The 20,453-nt window shown below is 47.9% G+C and overlaps 2 protein-coding genes across 16 annotated transcripts in view; one reads left to right on the top strand and one right to left on the bottom strand.

The window, feature by feature from the left end:
* Nucleotides 1-108: 108 nt before the first annotated feature.
* FAAP24 (FA core complex associated protein 24) lies at nt 109-4,448 on the bottom strand. 8 transcript variants are annotated; one of them, XM_035287049.3, is made up of 5 exons: nt 4,081-4,448; nt 3,732-3,850; nt 3,481-3,559; nt 2,813-2,965; nt 109-1,096 (listed from the first exon to the last, which is right to left on the bottom strand). In XM_035287049.3, the coding sequence occupies exons 2-5, from the start codon at nt 3,764-3,766 to the stop codon at nt 845-847; spliced, it is 519 nt and encodes a 172-aa protein (XP_035142940.1). In that variant the 5' UTR covers nt 3,767-3,850; nt 4,081-4,448; the 3' UTR covers nt 109-844. The 8 variants fall into 8 exon arrangements, with proteins under 8 accessions (XP_035142940.1, XP_078218242.1, XP_078218243.1 ...); XM_078362116.1 differs by having other exon boundaries at nt 3,481-3,617; nt 4,267-4,448; XM_078362117.1 differs by having other exon boundaries at nt 4,267-4,448.
* A 297-nt stretch (nt 4,449-4,745) lies between these two features.
* CEP89 (centrosomal protein 89) overlaps nt 4,746-20,453 on the top strand; it is a 70,626-nt gene continuing 54,918 nt past the window's right edge. For 7 of the 8 annotated variants that reach the window (XR_008478656.2, XR_013531351.1, XR_013531352.1 and 4 more), the window contains exons 1-4: nt 4,746-4,858; nt 10,157-10,263; nt 13,860-14,018; nt 15,382-15,568. Coding sequence is in view for 5 of the 8 variants with exons in the window: in XM_035287045.3 (XP_035142936.2) it covers nt 4,820-4,858; nt 10,157-10,263; nt 13,860-14,018; nt 15,382-15,568 (492 nt within the window). In the remaining 3 variants the exon portion in view is untranslated. Of the gene's footprint in view, nt 4,859-10,156; nt 10,264-13,859; nt 14,089-15,381; nt 15,569-20,453 lie in introns of all 8 variants that reach the window. The other variant, XM_078362114.1, reaches the window with a different exon arrangement.

Below are 20,453 nucleotides of genomic sequence, written 5' to 3'. Positions count from 1 at the left end.
GCTGAACTCAGACACCAAGGCAGGACGACCCACAGGCTCCATTCAGGTCACCTCATCTTTCACTAGTTGCTGTGACAGGACATCCTTTTTCCTTTTCTTTTTAAAAAATTTTTAAATTAAACTTAACCTCCAAGTATACCTGTTAAGAAATCCTTTTTCTTGTTTTTTTTTTTTTTTTTTGAGACAAGGTCTCGCTCTGCTGGAGTGCAGTAGCATGATCTCCACTCACTGCAACCTCCACCCCACAAGTACAAGTGATTCTCCTGCCTCAGCCTCCTAAGTAGCTGGGATTACAGGTGCCCGCCACCATCCCTGGCTAATTTTTGTATTTTTAGTGGAGACAGGGTTTCTCCATATCAGTCAGGCTGGTCTTGAACTCCTGACCTCAGGTGATCCGCCTGCTTCAGCCTCCCAAAGTGCTGAGATTACAGGTGTGAGCCACTGCACCCAGCCCTTTTTCTTGGTTGTTTTTTTTTTTGTTTCGTTTTGTTTTTGAGATGACATTTTGTTCTTGTTGCCCAGGCTGGAATACAATGGTGCAATCACCGCCACCTCTGCCTCCTGAGTTCAAGCAATTCTCCTGCCTTGGCCTCCCGAGGATTACAGGTATGTGCCGCCATGTCCAGCTAATTTAGGATTTTTAGTAGTGACGGGGTTTCTCCATGTTGGTCAGGCTGATCTCGAACTCCTGACCTCAGGTGATCTACCCATCTTGGCCTCCCAAAGCGCTGGGATTACAGGCGTGAGCCACCGTGCCAGGACCTTTTCCTTGTTTTCTAAAGCTGAAAACAAGATCCTGATGTTTGTGGTCTGGGGAGACGACGCATGTCCCTGAGGCCAGCCCTCACCTGGGCTGTGTGAAGAAGGCATGGATCTGCTGTGCCACTGCTTGTCCGACCACCTGCTCTAGTTCCCGAATGGAAGCATTACTCAGTTTCTGGATGCTTGGAAACTTCTGGAGCAGAAGGGGAGCTTTAACTTTTCCAACGCCTGGGATCTGCTGCACGGTTCGAAGTAGGGATGGCTCAGACAGCAGCAGGGCCCGTTTCTTCCCCAGAAGAGGGTTCTTACTGGGCTCTTTGATTTGCTCTTGAACCTGAACCGCAAATGAAAGGAACAGCACGTGAGCGCCCTCTGGAGAACTGGTTGTTTACTTAAACTTTGTTTTGTGGAAATTTAGTTTTTCCATTTTGTTGGGCTTGACTTACAGGAACAAATGTTTTCATATGCCATGAATATGATTTCTCAGACATCAGTGAAATTATTAAAAGGTGAACCACACAAAGGAGTAAGACATTAATAATTTACAAAAACATGAGTTTTCAGAACGTTTAGAAAAACACACTGAGGAATTCCAACACTTTCTGATGGTCCACTAAGAAACATTTCAGTTGTGCAGGATTAAATGATGGCTACACCTAAACCAGACCTACGCCACACAGGCCCTGCAGGAAGCCTGCCTCAAAGGAGAAACCTAATCTGCAGTTACCGGTGGCTATACAAAGGCAGACAACAGCATTGGATCAAGCAAAGTAGGAAGCATGACGCAAAGGATATGGTAGAGAGGGATCTGTGAGCCATTTGTGGCTGCTTGCATCTGCAATGTGCCTCTCAACTCCAGCTCCACATCAGAGGGGGAGATTTAAACACACACAAAACAAAAGAAAAACACAACACACACACACAATTGATGTTTGGGTCTTACCCCCATGCTGGGATTAGCGGTGTGAGCCTCTAAACTGATTTTAAAAATAAGTGTTGGCCGGGTGTGGTGGCCCAGCACTTTGGGAGGCTGAGGTGGGTGGATCACATGAGCTCAAGAGTTCGAGACAAGCCTGGCCAACGTGGTGAAACCCCGTCTCTACTAAAAATACAAAAATACAAAAATTATCTGGGTGTGGTGGCAGGCACCTGTAATCCCAGCTACTCGGGAGGCTGAGGCAGGAGAATCGCTTGAACCTGGCAGGCAGAGGTTGCAGTGAGCCAAGATTGCACCACTGCACTCCAGTGGGTGTGCAGACTGGGCAACAGAGCAAGACCTTGTCTGAAAAAAAGGAAAAAAAAAAAAAACCAACTTGCACAGGTGCTAATGCTTAGCAAAAACACATGGGGATGAGACAAAGCAGCTTCTAGTTGGCCTTTTCTTTTTGAGATGGAGTTTCACTCATCACCCAGGCTGGAGTGCAATGGTGCAATCTCCACTCACTGCAACATCTGCCTCCTGGGTTCAAGTGATTCTTCTGTCTCAGCCTTCTGAGCAGCTGGAATTACAGGCGCCCGCCACCACGCCCGGCTAATTTTTGTATTTTTAGTAGAGACTGGGTTTCACCATGCTGGCCAGGCTGGTCTCGAACCCCTGACCTCAAGTGATCTGCCCTCCTCGGCCCCCTAAAGTGCTTGGATTACAGGCGTGAGCCACTGCACCCAGCAATTTTTGTATTTTTAGTAGAGACGGGGTTTTGCCACATTGGCCAGGCTGGTCTCAAACTTCTGGCCTCAAGTGATCTGCCCACCTTGGCCTCCCAAAGTGCTGGGATGACAAACATGAACCACTGTGCTCAGCCTCTAGTTGACATTTTCACCAGCAAAAGGGCAGGTTAATGAGTGATGGAGCTATCACAGCCTGGGAGTCTAAAATCAGGTCTCCAACTTGTGTACTTTGTGATATACTTCCCTAGAGTGTGGGTGGCAAAGAGGTTTTATAAACCAAAGCAGAGAATGACATAGAATGGATACATGATTGCAGCTAGAGGGAGGGCAGTTGAGTGCTTGAGGTCAGGGCTACCGTGAAGGTGTAGGAATCGCTACTCACCAACTGGATGATGAGGCAGGACGCTTCCATCTGGTTGGCCACTGGAAGCAGCACCATTCCAAGGTCCAGCACAGTAAACTTCTGTAAGGCTGGGAAGTATTGTTCACTCATCTGGGTTTTTTCAACAACTACAATTCCTTGAATATTATTGGACTTGAAAGGAAAAAAAGACAGTAAATCATTTTGCAACCAAATTACTTTTTAGGTTAAGAGTGCTATCACTTCCTGCCTGGCCTGGCCAATGACTTTAAATAAATGATACCAAGGAATGGAGGGAAGGGGGGGCAGTGAAGCAAATCAATTTTCAATTTCAGTTTCTTGAATCCAATACTAACAATTCTTTTTGTTTGTTTGTTTTTGTTTTTTGGGTTTTTTTGAGATAGACTCTCACTCTGTTGCCCAGGCTGGAGTGCAGTGGCGGGATCTCGGCTCACTACAGCCCCTGCCTCCCAGGCTCAAACGATTCTCCGGTCTCAGCCTCCTGAGTAGCTGGAATTACAGACGTGCACCACCATACCCAGCTAATTTTTGTATTTTTAGTAGAGACAGTGTTTCACTATGTTGGCCAGGCTGGTCTGGAACTTCTGACCTCAGGTGATCCACCTGCCTTAGCCTCCCAAAGTGCTGGGATTACATGCGTTAGCCACAGCGCCGAGCCTAATACTTACATTTCTAACCCGAACAAGCCTCTTTCTGTAGCCATTTCCTGCCACCAAATCAGCTTCAGTGACATAAAGAATGCAGCATCTGTTCGACAGATAAAAGTCTGGTGTTAAGCCATCCTCGAAAATGAGCTTAATTTTCCCTTAAAAGAGAAGAAAATGAGTTCCGTGAGCTTTGGACGAAAAGATGGCAATCGGCAAATTTTTTTTTTGATGTGTCAGAGAAGGCAAGAGCTGGCAGAGGGCAGCCCACTGACCTTGCATCTCCTGCGCCAGCTGTGACCCGCGCCATTTCTCATTCGCCACAACCTGCCCCAAAGGCACATGCACGGGACCCGTGCCATCAGAGGGGTTCCTTTCCATGGGCAGTCTCTACCTAAGGAGGGAAAAGCCAGGCGGCACTTGAGCAGGCCCTCCCGCACATGGCCCTACATTCCACACCAAGCCGGGGCCTCTGGGGCAGGATCCCGTCTGCAGACTGAATTGTCAAAAAACTGTCAAATAAGATTCTCTTTTTAATTACTAATAAGAAAACACAAAGGTCTTAATGAAGGCCAGAGTGGCTGGAGAGGGGGTGCGTGATGGTGGAGGTGGTAATGGCATTACGTTCTAATAAGGGCAGAGGCACGATCAGAATCCTGGGCTGAGCATGGTAGCTCACGTCTGTAATCCCAGCACTGGGCGTTGATGAGGCGGGAGGATCGCTTGAGTCCAGGAGTTCGAGACCAGCCTGGGCAACACAGCGAAATCCCGTTTGCCAATTATCTGCGGCGAAATAAATTTTCTAAGAACCAGGAGATTCTTGTCCTTGTGTCCGCTTCCTTCATTTTCATCACGTGCCTAGACCCGACACCCCAGCTGGATCTGCACCGTGGCTCCTTAGTCTAGTCCTGGGCCCGGACCGAGGAGGCAGAGACCCCACCGTCCGAGTCTAGAGTCCACATTACCTGCTGCCGCGCCACTTCCGGGTTCACGTCTTCGGTGCTTGCCCAGTCCTTCATCCAGCCCGCCCTCCGCCAACCGCAGCGCCGGATAGGCTGTGATGTCAGAAATGAACGCCTATCCTGACCAATAAGAGAACGAATAGGGCGGACGTTTCCGCTCTGTCGGGGATTTGAACTGGAACCCGCTGGTTGCCAAGAACGACCGGTGTGGCAGTAACCTTACTTCTGATTGGTCAAGGGCCGAGCTTAGCCAATGGCCGACGTGGTTGCTCCAAAGTCCATTGCGAAGAGAAAGCGTGCTGTGGGTCGGGCCTGCGGCGGGCTTTTAGGGAGTGGTCTCAGGCGGTAGAGCGGTCTGCTGATGAGTCCAGCCCCCGGTCCGGCTTCGTCTCGCCGCAAGGATGCTCCTGGGGTTTCGGAGAGGCCGCAGGAGCCAGTTCGTAAGTAGATGTTCGCCCGCCGCGCTCGGGGCTCTGTGGGGCCGAGGATTAAGTGTAAAGGGTTGGGGCGGGTTTGGGGTTTGGCCTGAGATCCAGACAAGGTGGCGGCACAAGAGGAAATGGTTTTCAGTTTAAGAAGCCTTGATTTTTCGTGTTCTAAACTTTTTTTTTTTTTAAGGCAGAGTCTCGCTCTGTTGCCCAGGCTGGAGTACAGTGGCGCAGTCATAGCTCACTGCAGCCTCGAACTCCTGGGCTCCAGCGATCTTCCCACCTCAGCCTCCCGAGTAGCTGGGACTACAGGCGCGCGTCACCACGCCCGCCTAATTGTTCAATTTTTTGTGGAGACGGGGATCTTGCTATGTTGCCCAGCATAGCTCCTCAGCCTCCAAAAGAGTTGATATCACAGGCGTGAGCTACTATGTCCGCCCTTAATATTCTGCCCCAGGGTCGCCCACAGTTGAACAGGAATCACTCTGTATCCCCTGTAGCATTCGTCCCAGTGCCTGGAGTTAACTCCTGGCCGAAGTACATCTGCTGCATGGCTGGATATAGTCATTCTTCATTCCTCTTTCTGCCACCCACCATGTACACCCCATCAGCAAGTCCCGTCTCCTCACGATGTACATCTGCCAGCTGTTCCATCTCCCCCCACATCCGGGCCTCCAGAATCTACCCGGACCGCTGCAGCAGATTCCAGTGGTTTCTCTGCTTTCACCCTCGCCCTTTAACTAGGTTCATCCTCCACATAGCAGCCAAAGGGATTTTTGTATTTATTTATTATTTAATTTATTTTTAGAGACAGGGTCTTGTCCTGATGCCCGGGCTGGAGTGCAGTAGCACGATTATAGCTCACTGCGGCTTCAACCTCCTGGGCTCAAGTGATCCTCCTGCCTCAGCCTCCCCAGTAGTTAGGACTACAGGTGTGCACCACCATGCCTAGCTATTTTTTATTTATTTTATTATTTGCCTCACATTGCCAAGTCTCAATGCCTGGCTAATTTTTAAAATTCTTCTGTAGATGCCAGGCAAGGTGGCTCACGCCTGTAATCCAACACTTTGGGAGGCTGAGGTGGACAGATCATTTGAGGTCAGGAATTCAAGATCAGCCTGGCCAACACGGTGAAACCCCATCCTGCTAAAAATACAAAAATTAGCAAGTGTGGTGGTGGGTGCCTGTAATCCCAGCTACTCAGGAGGTTGAGGTGGGAGAATTACTTAAACCTGAGAGGAAGAGGTTGTAGTGAGCTGAGATTGTGTCACTGCACCCCAGCCTGGGTAACAAAGTGAGACTCTGTCTCAAAAAAATATAAAAATAATTACTGTGTGTGTGGTAGAAATGGGGTCTCACTGTGCTGCCCAGGCCGGTCTTAAGCCTTGACTCAAGCAATCCTCTCACCTTAGCCTCCAAGAGTGTTGGGATTACAGTGTGAGCCACAGCACCTGGCCTGAGTTTTCATTCAAAACAGTAAACATTAATGAGTGCCTGCTGTGTGCTGATACCCACAACTGATTGACAGCTTATGGCCACATGGTTTGGGGGATAGACAAGCCCATAAATAATTCTGTACCAAATGGTAAAACAAGAACTGCTGTTGACGTGTGTACCAGAAAGGCAGCGACGCCAACAGTTGAGTGGAGAGTTGGCCTGGGCCTGGCAGAGAGTAAGGAAAGAGTTCTGAGTACAGAAGACAGCAAATACCAAGGCCTGAAAAAGAGTGAATTAGTTGCTGTTTGGGAAATGGAAGGCGAGGCTGAGTACTGAAGTACACAGACTCTGCCCAGGAAGAGCAGGGGAAGCAGGAAATGAATTTGAGTCCTTGTGATGGCAGGGGCTGCACACTCCATGCAGCCAGTGGAAGCCCCGCCCCTTGTGAACTGCTGCAGACCCAAGCCTCCTGTTCTAAGGAGCAGGCAGGAGCCCCACCCTCCTGGCGGGGGCTACAGCCACCCAAACTGCAGTTGTGGATCCCAGCCTCCTGTGCTCTTGGGGGAGCCGAGAACAGGCAGGATCTGTCCTCCCAGGTGCAGGTGTAGCTGCAGCTGTGGGGCCTGAAGCTGCAGGCAAGAACCACGAACAGGTGGGAGCCCTGCCCCTTCCAAGTTGGTGGGTGGGAGTTCCCAGGTGCAGCTGTGGCTGCCCTCCCAGGCACAGGACCGGGGCGTCTCTGTAGCCTACACTGTCGGGCATCCCAGGAAGGACAATTCCTCCATCCCTCATCCCTGCAGGCTCAGGAATGTCTGCTCCCACAACCTGGCCTCTCTCCACTCTGGCCACCTGCTCTGATCTTGGAGGGGGATTGGAGCCAAGCCCTGGGGTCATGAATGGCAGAGGAGAAAGGGGACAGAGTCCCCAGCAAGGCCCCACCCTCAGGCTAGGGAGGGCCTAAAGGCTGGGCTGCCAGTCCCCTGGAATAGAAACTCATGGAGCCTCTTCGGGGCCTGCCAATGGCTGCCCATGGACCAGTCAGCATGCACTTCCTCTCCTCTGAGGTCCATAAAAACCCTGGGCTCAGCCAGAGCAGGGCAAAGGACGCCAAAGGACAAAGAGGGCAGACAGACCAGGGGACAGGATGACCAGCTGCAGAGAGGAGAACCTTCTCTGCTGAGAGCTGCAGAGACCACCTGCCAGCAGAGAGGAGCTACCCTCTCTGCTGAGAGCTTTAGAGACCTGCAGAGACATTGGAATGGCTTTTGCCTGTGGAGAGCAGCCACCCTCTCCATGGCCTCCTCTCTGCTGGATAAACGCTTGAGCTCATGAGACAGTCTGCTTACAGAGGGGAGCTACTCACTCCTCTGAGCTGGTCTCAGACTAAATAAAACTCTTCTAGACACTTCTGAGGTCTGCGTACTTCATTCTTTCTTCCTGGACACAGGACAAGAACTTGGGCAAAGGCACTGTGGCCACAGGGATTCCGGCCAGAAAAATTGACACGCCAGAGATCCTTTAACACTTGATAGGAACCAAGTTATATCAGCCCGAGTATGCCGTGCTGGACATGTGCCTGCTGTTGAGAGAGTGGGGCTGCCTCTGAGGGTTTTTCTGCCTGGTAGAGACATGATTGGCGAGGGGACCAGAGTTCGGAAATGACTGTGATGGGGTGAGACATGTTTAGTGTGCAATGGGGGATTCACTCTTTCAAAGAGAAACAAGAATAAATCTTAGGCAGCTCTTTTGGAGGACACTACTGGACGCCAGCCCCTGTGATTCAAAGGTTAAGAAAACCTTTTCTGGCCAGGCATGGTGATTCTCACCTGTAATCCCAGCACTTTGGGAGGCTGAGGCATGTGGATTGTCTGAGGCAGGAGTTCGAGACCACTGTGGCCAACATGGTGAAACCCTGTCTCTACCAAAATACAAAATTTAGCTAGACATGGTGGCATATGCCTGTAGTCCTAGCTACTTGGGAGGCTGAGGCAGAAGAATAGCTTGAACCCAGGCGGTCGAGGTTGCAGTGAGCCGAAATCATGCCACAGTGAGCTGAGATCATGCCACCGCACTCCAGCCTGGGGAACAGACAGGACTCTGTCTCTAAAACAAGCAAACAAACAAAAACCCTTTTTTATCATGCAGCAGGTGGGGGGGGGGGCGAGGAGGAAACAGACATGGAGACACTGTTGAATCCCTTGACAGATGCAGGGTGGTGGGCACCACTCAGAGAGGTAAACAGAGTGGGGGTATTGGGTAGAGACTGCTTGGAGCATCTGCTCCTGTGGGTGGCTGTGCAAGTGGGGGGTAGGGGCTGTAAGAGATGACTGGAAGGCCTGCCCATCCCTCACTCCTGAGAGATGCCCCCATGCTGTGCCACACTTCCCAGCCTTGTGTCTCTTGCCAACCACTCCCTAACTTTCCTGGGGCCACTGTCAGTGAGTGCTCCTCACTAGGCCCTGGGATCTCCTCTGTCTGCTCTGAAAGCCCTTCCAGTGGGAATTGTCCCCACCTACGCCCCCACCCCACACTCGCAGATGCCTCTGTACTCCAGCAAAACAGAGAACCATAAGAGCACTGCAACCAATGTCTTGCTCCGTTCCTTTGTTCATGCTGTTCCCACTTCCTAGAATGCTGTTCCATAGTGTTTCCAAATGTGGGATCATTGGGCATCTTTGAAAGCCCAGTCTAAATGCCTGTGTGCTTTTCTCGAAGGAAAGCGTTTGAAAGTTCCCAGGCTGGCCCTAGACCTGGAGGAGTGCTTCCCTGCCCGCACCACCCCAGCACTTTGTGCTAATTACTGGCTCCAAACAGAAAATGATAGTGTTTTTCTCCCACATCTCACTGAGGCTCTTTTTATTTTTTTCATTTTTAGTGAGAGAGCCTTTCTCCCAGCTCATTCCATAATTCTGTGTTCTATAATAACTGCTTGGGGATGAGGACAGGGTGTCTTCATTGCTGACATGGTGTTCTGCCTCTAGTAGGTGGGAATGAATGGTTCCTGCCAAGAAAATGGTTGGACTAGACCCAGAAACTTCTCAGAGACTCCCAGTTACCTAAAGTGGGGTTCTCTGACTTTCATTGTATGTAGGAGCTAGTTTTCATTACTCATCCTGGAGATAAGCCACATAAAATCTTATATTAAGCCCCTTTGAGGTGTGAGGCAGTGTGCTCTAGGATTGATAAAGATAAGAGAGTTGGCCAGGTGCGGTGCCTAATGCCTGTGATCCCAACACTTTGGGAGGCTGAGGTGGAAGGATCACTTGAAGCCAGGAGTTCGAGACCAGCCTGGGTAACATAGTGAGATCTCATCTCTACAAAAAATACAAAAATTAGGTAGGCATAGTGGTGAGCATCTGTAGTCCCATATACTTGCACAGCTGAGGCGGGAGGATTGCTTAAGGCGGGAGTTTGAGGCCGCAGTGAGCTATGATTGTACCGCTGCACTCCACTCTGAGCAACAGAGCAAGACCCCGTCTCAAAAACAAAGCAAATAAAGATAAGGAAGTCCCCTGTTTCTCAGGAAGTCACCCTGCTCTGCAGGCGGAGTCACATGAGACATCACTGGGGGCAGTGCTGTGGGACATGTGGGAGAGCTAGAGGGTGACTCTTGGGGACAGCCAGGGAAGCTCTGAGGAGGGAAGGACAAGAAGGTTCCACAATGAGCAGCTGTCATGGTGCTCCCTGGCTGTGTGCACTTGTCTGGCCTGATGGGGACGTGATGGCAGGGAGGAGTGGGCTTCTGATGGGTTTGGATCCATGGGTGGCCAATGCAGGTGTTCCCTTGCAGGCCCAGGGGAGGGGGTTGGTGACAAGACTCAGGTGATCCAGTGACCCAACCTAGTGACTTCTGTTGCATTTCATTTGTGCAGAAACACATCATCCATGGCCTTTTACCTGCAGCCAGCATTGCTCCGAAGGCAGCTGTGCCCCGCACACCTCCTCCCCGCAGCCCCAACCCGTCCCCAGAGAGACCAAGGTGAGTCTTACATGAGCAGGCACCGAAGTCACCCCTGTGCTCGGCCTGCAAGTACTGGATCCTGGAACTACTCAAACTGCCCAGAAAATTACTAGTAGGGTGGTTAGAGTCATGTCCTTCAAAATGTTTACCACGATTCCATAATGACGCACTGAAGATGGTGTCTCTGAGGATAATAGACTGACTTGAGGTCTATCCCTTTCAGGTGCATGAAGTTCTCACATTTCATGGTTGAATGTGATGAGTATTTAAAAAAAAAAATAGCATTAATGCCCAAGTATGAGGTTAACAAGGAATTTTGAATTATACACATAATTTTCTTTTTTTTTTTCCTGAGCTGGAGTCTTGCTCTGTCACCCAGGTTGGGGTGCAGTGGTATGATTTCGGCTCACTGCAACCTCCACCTCCCCTAGCAATTCTCCTGCCTCAGCCTCCCGAGTAGTTGGAATTACAGGCAGAAGCCATCACACCCAGCTAATTTTTGTATTTTTAGTAGAGATGAAGTTTTGTCACGTTGGCCAGGATGGTCTCGAACTTCTGGCCTTAAGTGATCCACCTGCCTCAGCGTTCCAGATTGCTGGGATTACAGGTGTGAGACACCATGCCTGACCTTATTTTGCATTTCTCTAATAGCTAATGGTATTGAGTATCTTTTCATGTGTTTGTCAGCTTCGCATGTTTTTGTCAGTGAAGCATCTGTTCACATCCTTTGCCCATTTACAAATTTGGGCATTCCTTGTTGATCACAAGTCCTGTTGCAGATCTAAGAACCATCTTGGGAAGGCTGTTGGACACAGGAACATGTTCAGTTGGAGACAATGACATTTTTCAACAAGGAGATGTAAGCAGAGACCTGGGTGAAGACTGGGGGCTTCCTGGAGACATCACAGCCCGAGCTTTTTTTGTTTTCCATGATTGCATTCTGAGGGTTTGTTATCTAGTATGAATACAAGTCTTTTACCAAATAGGGGATTGCTAGTCTTTTCTCTGTATCTGTGGCTTGTCTTTTCATTCTCTTAACCAGTGCCTTTCAAACAGCAGAAGTTCTTAATTTTTATGAAGTCCAGCTTACAATTTTTTCTTTTATGGATCATGCTTTCAGTATCTCATGTTGAAAAAAAATCTTTATGTAACCTAAGGTCACAAAGGTGTTCTCTTATATTTTCTTCTAGAAGTGTTATGGTTTTAGGCTTTACATTTAGATCTCTAATCTATTTCCAGTTAATTTTTATAAATGGTATGTGTATTAGTCCATTCTCACACTGCTATAAAGATACCTGAGACAGGGTAATTTATAAGCAAAGGAGATTTAATTGACTCACAGTTCTGCATGGCTGAGGAGTCCTCAGGGAACATGGCGGAAGGGAAGCAGGCACGTCTTACATGGTGGCAGGTGAGAGACAGCGAGCGCTTGAGAGCTGAGAAGAAACTACCATTTATAAAACCATCAGTTCTTGTGAGAATTCACCCCCATCACAAGAACAGAATGGGAGAAACTGCCCCCATAGTTCAGTCACTTCCTTCCTTCAACACTTGGGGATTACAATTCGAGATGAGATTTGGGTAGGGGCACAGAACCAAACCGTATCAGTGTGTAAGGTATAGATCCATGGGCTTTTTTTGGCATATGGAGATTTGATTTTTCCAGCACCATTTGATGATAAGGCTATTAGTTATTTATTGCTGTGTAACAATTACACCAAAATGTAGTGATTTAAAACAAAACAGCAGCCAGGCGTGGTGGCTTATGCCTGTAAACCCAACACTTTGGGAGCCTGAGGCAGGAGGATTACTTGAGCCCAGGAGTTCCAGACCAGTCTGGAGAACATAGCGAGACCCCATCTCTACAAAAAATATAAAAATTAGCCAGATGTGGTGACATGTGCATAGTCCCAGCTGTTCAAGAGGCTGAGGTGGGAGGATCACTTGAGCCCAGGAGGTTGAGGCTATGCTGAGCTGTGACCACGCCACTGCACTCCAGCCTGGGCAACAGAGCGAGATCTCAACCCCCACCTCCCATACCCAAAATATAAAAAACAGTGTTTTTTTAATCCTGTATCTCACTGATCCTCTTAAAAACTTTTTTTTCCATCTCCATTTTATTTTGGTAATTTTCTGTGTCTTTGCCTTTAATTTTACTGATCTTCTGCAATACATAATCGGTTAATTGCATCCAGGATACTTTCTGTCTCTGATGCTGTCATTTTTATCTCATGAAGTTGGAATTTTTTACAATTGTCCATGTCTTTCTCGGCGTTTTGAACGTAAGAAATACAGCTGTAACAACTATCCGAATGCTTTTTCTGCCAGTTCTACATATGTGTTCAGTTCTTAGTGGGTTTCAGTTGATGGTTGCCTTCTTTTCAGATGATGGTTTGCTGTCTCTTCACCTACCTGCTTATCTAAGTGAATACAAGATCTTGTTGTGAATTTTACCTTGAGTGCTGGGTATTTTTGTATTCCCAAAAACGTCTTGACCTTTGTTGCGGGATGCAGTTCAATTCCTTGGAAACAGTTAGATCTTTCAGGTTTTTCCTGTATGATTAGTTAGGTGGGGCGTGGAGCTGTGTGCAGCCCGGTCTAATTGTTCCCCAGCACCAGGGCCAGACCTTTCTGAGTGCTGCACCCAGCGTCTCGTGAATGATAGGTTTCTCCAGTCTGCCCGGTGGGAGCAGCTGCTGTCCTGGGCTGTGTGTAAGCACCTGGCACTGCTCCTCTGATCCTGGTGGACGGTTCCTCCTCCACTGTCGGGTGATTTCCTCACACTTGTGTGCCGTGCAGTATTCCGCTGAAACTGGGTGACCTCCTCCAGATCTCCCGGTTCTCTCTGCAGTTCTCTCCTCTCCAGCACTCTCTGCTGCAGATTTCCCTGCCTTGGTGTCCCCGACTCTCAGCTCCGTCTCTACAACTCAGGGGGGCTGCCTGGCTCCTTCTGCTCCTCCTCCCTGTGCTGTGATTTGGATGTTTTCCTAGGCAGCGAGCAGGGGTCTTTTGTTTTGTTTTACTTTTTTAGGCAGAGCAAAATCCGTTGACTCTAACTTACCTGTGAAATATTCCTGAGTAATTTGCAAGCATTTTTAAAGTCCGTTTTAAATCTTTTATGTCTTTCTAGCTCTCTTTTTTTCCCATTCTGATCTTCCATTCTACTAAGGAAACTACTTGAATGCAGGCTTTTGGCTCTGCCTTGGTAAGAGGCCTGGTTCTACCTCCTTTTGGCTAGGAAATCTTTACAAGTAATTTAATTTCTATGGAAAATGGGATGGCAATAATATGTAGTCATGTAGTTGTGTGAGAATCTAAGTGAATACAAGATCTTGTTGTGAATTTTACCTTGAGTGCTGGGTATTTTTGTATTCCCAAAAACGTCTTGACCTTTGTTGCGGGATGCAGTTCAATTCCTTGGAAACAGTTAGATCTTTACAAGTAATTTAATTTCTATGGGAATGAGATTGTTTGATGGCCCGCGGTAGACGATGGGTGCAGGGTAAGTGCTCAGTCGACACTGTCCAGCAGAAGGTAAGCCTGCGTGTATCTTGTTCAGCCTTCACCTGGAGTGTTCGTGTCTCACCGTCTCTGTGGGATGTTTTTGTCCACAGATCTGCCCTGGCAGCAGCCATTTTGGCGACAACATTGACTGGGCGGACGGTTGCCATTCCTCAGCCTCGCCGGAGATCCCGGTCTGAGAGTGACGTGAGCAGTGTTGAACAGGACAACTTCATCGAGCCCTACGCCACCACCTCAGAGCTAAGGCCTCGGTGGGGACCAGATCACCGGCTCTGCTTCCTCTCAGGGTGGAAGAGGGGCAGCTCAGCCTGGTCCCTACATGTGTGTGTGCTTATGTACATGTGTGTGCGTATATACCTGTGCGGGTGGATGGGTGCATGGGTGCTCACGTATTTATGACTAGTCTTAATTCCTGGGTTTTTATCACCAATGTCAAATGGACACTGTCCAGCAACTTAATTGCTCTGGGGTCTGTTCTAACAAGAGTCAATCTTACAAGAGTGGTTCTTGTTACATTTGACTTGTATGGGTCCTGGCCATTTTCATAGCGGCACAGAGCTAATGAATTCAGCATTGCTTCCAGCCCTTTGTAAGTTTCTTCATGCAGCAACCTGAACACTGAGAGTGGACCCTCCTCACCTCTCTTGTGTATCTCTGGACATTCACAGTAATTTGACCTTCTTGGCAGTTGTGGTTAAGCCTTTTTCTTCATCATCTTCTCCTTTGTTGCTTGTCCTGTGTTTGAGCTGACACAGGACTGGGGGTGAGGAAGATTTCCTCCTAAGGAAGAGAGGGTTGAGGGGAGAGCTTAGGATGTACAGGAATCATCTAGAAACAGCTTAAGGCAGGCAGATCACCTGAGGTCAGGAGTTTGAGACCAGCTTGGTCAACATGGTGAAACCCCATTTCTACTAAAAATACAAAACTTAGCCAGGCATGGTCACATGCACCTGTAATCCCAGCTATTCAGGAAGCTGAGGCAGGAGAATCACTTGAGCCTGGGAGGTGGAGGTTGCAGTGGGCCAAGATTGCACCACTGCACTCCAGCCTGGGTGAGAGTGAGACTCCATCTCAATAATAATAATAATAACAGGCTGGGCCCAGTGGCTCATGCCTGTAATCCTAGCACTTTAGGAGGCTGAGGTGGGCAGATCACTAGAGCCAAGGAGTTTGAGACCAGCCTGGACAACATGGTGAAACCCTGTCTCTACAAAAAATATAAAAATTAGCTGGGCATGGTTAGTTCCAGCTTCTTTGGAGGCTGAGGTAGGAGGATCACCTGAGCCCAGGGAGGTTGAGGCTGCAGTGAACTGTGATTGCACCACTGCACTCTAGCCTGGGAGACAGAGTGAGATCCTATTTCAAAAAAGAAAAGCTTCTTATTTATAACAAGGCAAATTGTATATGTATGCAGTAACTCTAAAAACAGAAACTAGAAGGGTATGCTGAGTGTACAAAGGGATGTATGGTGGAAAATGTCATATTTTAGCTTCTGTGTCCTTTGTACATATTTATGGTAAGGACTTGGAGGCAGTGCATTTAATACGTGTATATATCAATGTCAAGTGTTCAGTGGTTTTTTTCTTTGTTTTCTTTGTGAATGTTCTAATACAGACCAAATTGGCAGAATGAAATGGGAAGAAGATCTTCTTTGCCATCCTTTGAAACGCTGGACTATGGGGAAGAAGAGGACACTGAAACTCAGCTCTCATCCAGCTGCAAGGAGTTGGGATATGTCAGTGCCCAGAAGGATGAAGGAGGCCGTGGTGATGACGTGTATGCTGTGCCACACAGAAATCAGGTGCTTTCCACGTTCCCGGCTTTCTTCTTGACTCTCACCCTGACATTAAGTTTTGGTAAATTAGGGCATTGCTAAGGATTTCTTCTCGCTATTCCACATTTGATAGCATTTGCTTTGGGGCTTATTTATTTATTTATTTTTTTGAGACAGAGTTTCGCTCTTGTTACCCAGGATGGAGTGCAATGGCGCCATCTTGGCTCACCACAACCTCCACCTCCTGGGTTCAGGCAATTCTGCCTCTGCCTCCTGAGTAGCTGGGATTACAGGTATGCGCCACCATGCCCAGCTAATTTTTTTGTATTTTTAGTAGAGACGGGGTTTCACCTTGTTGACCAGGATGGTCTCGATCTCTTGACCTCGTGATCCACCCGCCTCGGCCTCCCAAAGAGCTGGGATTACAGGCATGAGCCACTGCGCCCAGCTGGGGCTTATTTTTTAAATGTGTCCAGCCTCATTTCTCTCTGGTTAGATTAAAACATAAACTTTTTTATCCTGCAAAAACGAAGATGAACATCTTTATATTCTTAATGTGGACTTCCATTCAAAGCTTAGCAATCTCGCTCTTTTCTTCCACCTTGGAAGCTAAATTTCCTGTCACTTTTTGGTATTATTTTGCAAACTACATCCTTTCTTTCAATTTGTGCCTGACGGGGAATATTGCCATGCGTCTCTCAAGGGGAGATGACATACCTGTGCGCGCCTCTGTTTCTTACTCCTGTGTGCCTTGATCTTAGCTGACTCGGTGAGGAATTCCCTCCATTGCCCTGTCACTCATCAGGGAACCACACAGAGAGATTCAGGGAAACACACTTCTCCGCTGCCAGGTGCTCTGCAAATTCCGATTTTTAAACTGCTCCCAGGGTTTTGGAAACTAGATGATGACATTTCTTTAATGGCAAGATAGAGCATCATTTCTCTTTTTCCTTTATCTTTTTTAATTTTTTTTTTGAGGCAGGGTCTTACTCAGTCCCCCAGGCTGGAGTACAGTGGCACAATTTTGGCTCACTGCAGCCTCAACCTCCTGGGCTCCCACCTCAGCCTCCCAAGTAGCTGGGGCTATAGACACGCACCACCATGCCTGGCTAATTTTTGTATTTTTTGTAGAAACAGGGTTTCCCCATGTTGCCCAGGCTGGTCTTGAACTCCTGACCTCAAGTGACCCACCTGCCTCAGCCTTTCAAAGCACCGGGATTATAGGGGTGAGCCACCATACTCAGCCCCTTGTCTTTTTTCACCATCATTATAATGTGTTATTCATAGTGTCTATACATATAGACTGGCAGCATTAAGCTACATCATGATTGATTATATGCATATTGATTAGCCTCTACTACATTAAAATACTTTTTAAAAAAAATCGAGATGGGGTCTCACTGTCTCCAGGCTGGAGTGCAATGGCACGATCATAGCTCACTATAACCACCCCTTCCTGGGCTCAAGCAGTTCTCCCACCTCAGCCTCCTGAGTACGGGGGGCTACAGGCATGTGGTACCGTACCTGGCCTTTTTTTTTTCTCTAAAGGGACAGGGTCTTGCTATGTTAGCCAGACTGGTCTTAATCTCCTGGGCTTAAGCAGTCCTCTTGCCTCAGCCTCCCAGAGTGTTGAGATTACAGGCATAAGCCAACACACCAGGCCCTAAAATACATTTTAAATGGTCTTAGGGAGCTTATTTTGAGGGATCCTTCTGTGGTTGTTTCATGAACTCACCATCATTTTCCAGCATATACACACTTTCACATGTAGAATTAGGTTTCTCATAGCAAGGAGCTCTGGAATAGGCAGACACTGCCTAGAGCCCCAAGGAGGGAGGTGCTAGGCCTGGCTCTCCCGGGCTCAGAGTCGGGCCCACTGCTCCTACCTGTACACTTGCCGGCTGGTTATTTTTCACCGATGCTACAGATAGAGTTCTATCACTCCACTTTTCTAGAGAGAAAGTTTGCTACTGTATTTTCCTTGGAAGAAAGCGATACAGTGACCTGCAGAGACTCTTTCCTTGTTAGAAGGACAAATATTTTGTTTTTTTTTTAAGGCATGTCTGTTAGGGTGGCTCTAGGAGCCATGTGTAGTAGGAAAATTTTTAAATGTGAAAAGTAGAAAATAATAAATAATACAGTGTTACTAATAGGGTTGATGTTACCTTTTCTCCCAACCCCACTTGGAAACGCATCTTTTCTTGGATTTGGGGTGCATGCTGAAAGTTTGTGTTTTTATTCTTTTACTGCAAGTTTAAGTAAACAACTTTAGTACTGTTGTATTATAGTTTTGTTTGTTTGTTTTGAGACAGAGTCTTGCTCTGTCACCCAGGCTGGAGTGCAGTGGTGCAATCTTGGTTCACTGCAACCTCTGCCTCTGGGTTCAAGTGATTCTCTTGCCTCACCTCCCAAGTAGCTGGAACTATAGGCACCCACCACCATGCCCAGCAAATGTTTGTATTTTTAGTAGTGATGGGGTTTCACCGTGTTGGTCAGGCTGGTCTCAAACTTCTGACCTCAGGTGAACCTCCCAAAGTGTTGAGATTACTGGCGTGTGAGCCATTGTGTCCAGCCAAGCCTTTTAAAGTATATTTATAGAAAGCATCACAAATTCTTTACAAAGGTATGTTTTTAGCAGACTTATTTATTGATATATAAAATATGCACAAGAGGTGAATAAATCATGTGTACATTTCAATAAGTTTTCAAAAACTAGCCACCACTCAGACTAAGAAAAAAATTGCTCATACCCTAGAAATCCCCCTTCTTCTTAGTCACTATTTCCCATAGAGTTAACCATTGCCAAGATTAGCTTTTGTCTTTAAAAATAACCTGAGATTGGCTTTGTCTGTTCTGAAAATTTACATGAATTTAATTGAACGGTATGCACTGTTTGGAGTTTTGGAGTCCTCAGTTACTGTACGCAGCAGGGGCTGGTTCATTCTCATTTCTGTATATTTTATTGTACAACTGTGCCACTCAGTTGTTTGTTTTACTGATGACAGAGACTTGATTGTTTCCAGTTTGGGATCTTAGGAATAGTGCTGCTGTGGACATTTGGGGAGTGTCCCTTGATGTACATATTGGTGTATTTCGGGTGAGTGTACACTGAGGAATGGTATGTGTATGGTCATAGGGCATATGTACCATCAGCTTTAGGTTGACAGTAGATACTGTCGATCAGTTGTCCATATTGGGCATCTTCCTGATGCTTCTTAAATCACCTTTATCCATTTCACATTTCCTGGAGAATAGTGAGTCGCTTGGTATATTTTTGACAGTTTGAACAGGCAGTTTACTCCTGGGAGATAAAAAAGCTTGAGGTTAGCTGTGCACAGTGGCTCATGCCTGTAATCTCAGCACTTTGGGAGGTGGAGGTGGGAGGCCACCATTTGAGGACAGGAGTTTAAGACTGGCCTGGATACCATAGTGAGACCCCGTCTCTATCTAAAAAAAAAAAAAAAAAAGTATCGGTCCATTTACTTTTTCTTTCTTCAAACGATGAGTAGCTTGGGAGACCTGTCTGCTCCTCCGGAGCCAGGTCACCTTGGAATTGTGTCCACAGAGGCAGGTGGACCTAGCAGCCTTAGGTCTTACTGTAAAATGCCCCTTCTCAAGGGTGTCTTGCTGTTCCCTTCCACCACCTCCTTGTCAGTCCCAGGGACAGCCTTTCCATTGCCTGCAGTACAGCCCTGCTAAGCCAAGTTAATCACAAAAGGAAGATTTTACTGAAGAATCAGGAGAGTTGAAGGGCAGCCCACCCAGATAGCTCCAGTCACAGTTTACCACATAGCACTTGCTTCAGGCCAGGTGTGGTGGCTCATGCCTGTAATCCCAGCCCTTTGGGAGGCCAAGGCAGGAGGATTGCTTGAGGCCAGAAGTTTAAGACCAGCCTGTTGAACATAGCAAGACCCTATCTCTACAAAACATTTAAAAATTAGCTGCATATGGTGGTCCTAGCTATTTGGGAGGCTGAGGTGGAGGATTGGCTGAGCCTAGGAGGTAGAGGCTGCTGTGAGCCATGATTGTGTCATTGCACTCCAGCCTGGGTGACAGAGTGAGACCATGTGTTAAAAAAAAGAGACCTGCTTCACTGTTCTTTTTCTTCCTCTTAGGCAACCCCTGTCCCTACCCCCAAGTTCCTGCCAATGGAAATGTCTCCTCCTCATCAGCGGCAGGTCCCATTCCTGGCCCATGGGCCTCTCTAAAGGACAACTCTTTGGCCCTGCCATGTTGGGATGAAACAAAATGTCAGTTGCTCCTATATAGCTAACATGAATGGTTACCTATATATGAGCTACTCTCGGACAGTAGAGGGGAGTCCATCAGTAAATGAAGTTTACAGTGGACTTACATAATTGGTGAACATTGCAGGCTTTGATGAGAGTCCTCCCAGGGTAGGTCAGCAGTTCTTGTCCCGCATAAGAATTACTAACATGGGCCGGGCGCTGTGCTCATGCCTCTAATCCCAGCACCTTGGGGAGGCTGAGGCAGGAGGATCACATGGGCCCAGGAATTTGAGACCAACCTGGGCAACATAAGGAGTCCTTGTCTCTACCAAAAATAAAAATAAATTAGCTGGCTGTGGTGTTGCAGGCCTGTGGTCCCAGCTACTCTGGAGGCTGAGGTGGGAGGATAGCTTGCACCTGGGAGCTCAAGGCTGCAGTGAGCTGTGATCACACCACTGCACCCTAGCTTATCTCAAAGGGATGGGGGAAACTAGTAACATGGGGTCAGTACCAGGGTGGCGTGGTATCGGGTGGTTCCTGGCAGGGATGAGGAAGGGAAGCTGTCCTGGCAACATGGCTGGTATGTGGAGCTCTCAGTTGCCTTAGCATAACTTGAATGATGTTGCCTTTGCCCCCTAAGCTTTTCCTGAGGGCCTGGAAGTGTCATCCAGCCCCACCTGATG

Source organism: Callithrix jacchus, chromosome 22, assembly GCF_049354715.1.
Source record: "Callithrix jacchus isolate 240 chromosome 22, calJac240_pri, whole genome shotgun sequence".
Lineage (NCBI taxonomy): Eukaryota > Metazoa > Chordata > Mammalia > Primates > Cebidae > Callithrix > Callithrix jacchus.
This window is presented reverse-complemented; position numbering and strand designations above follow the sequence as displayed.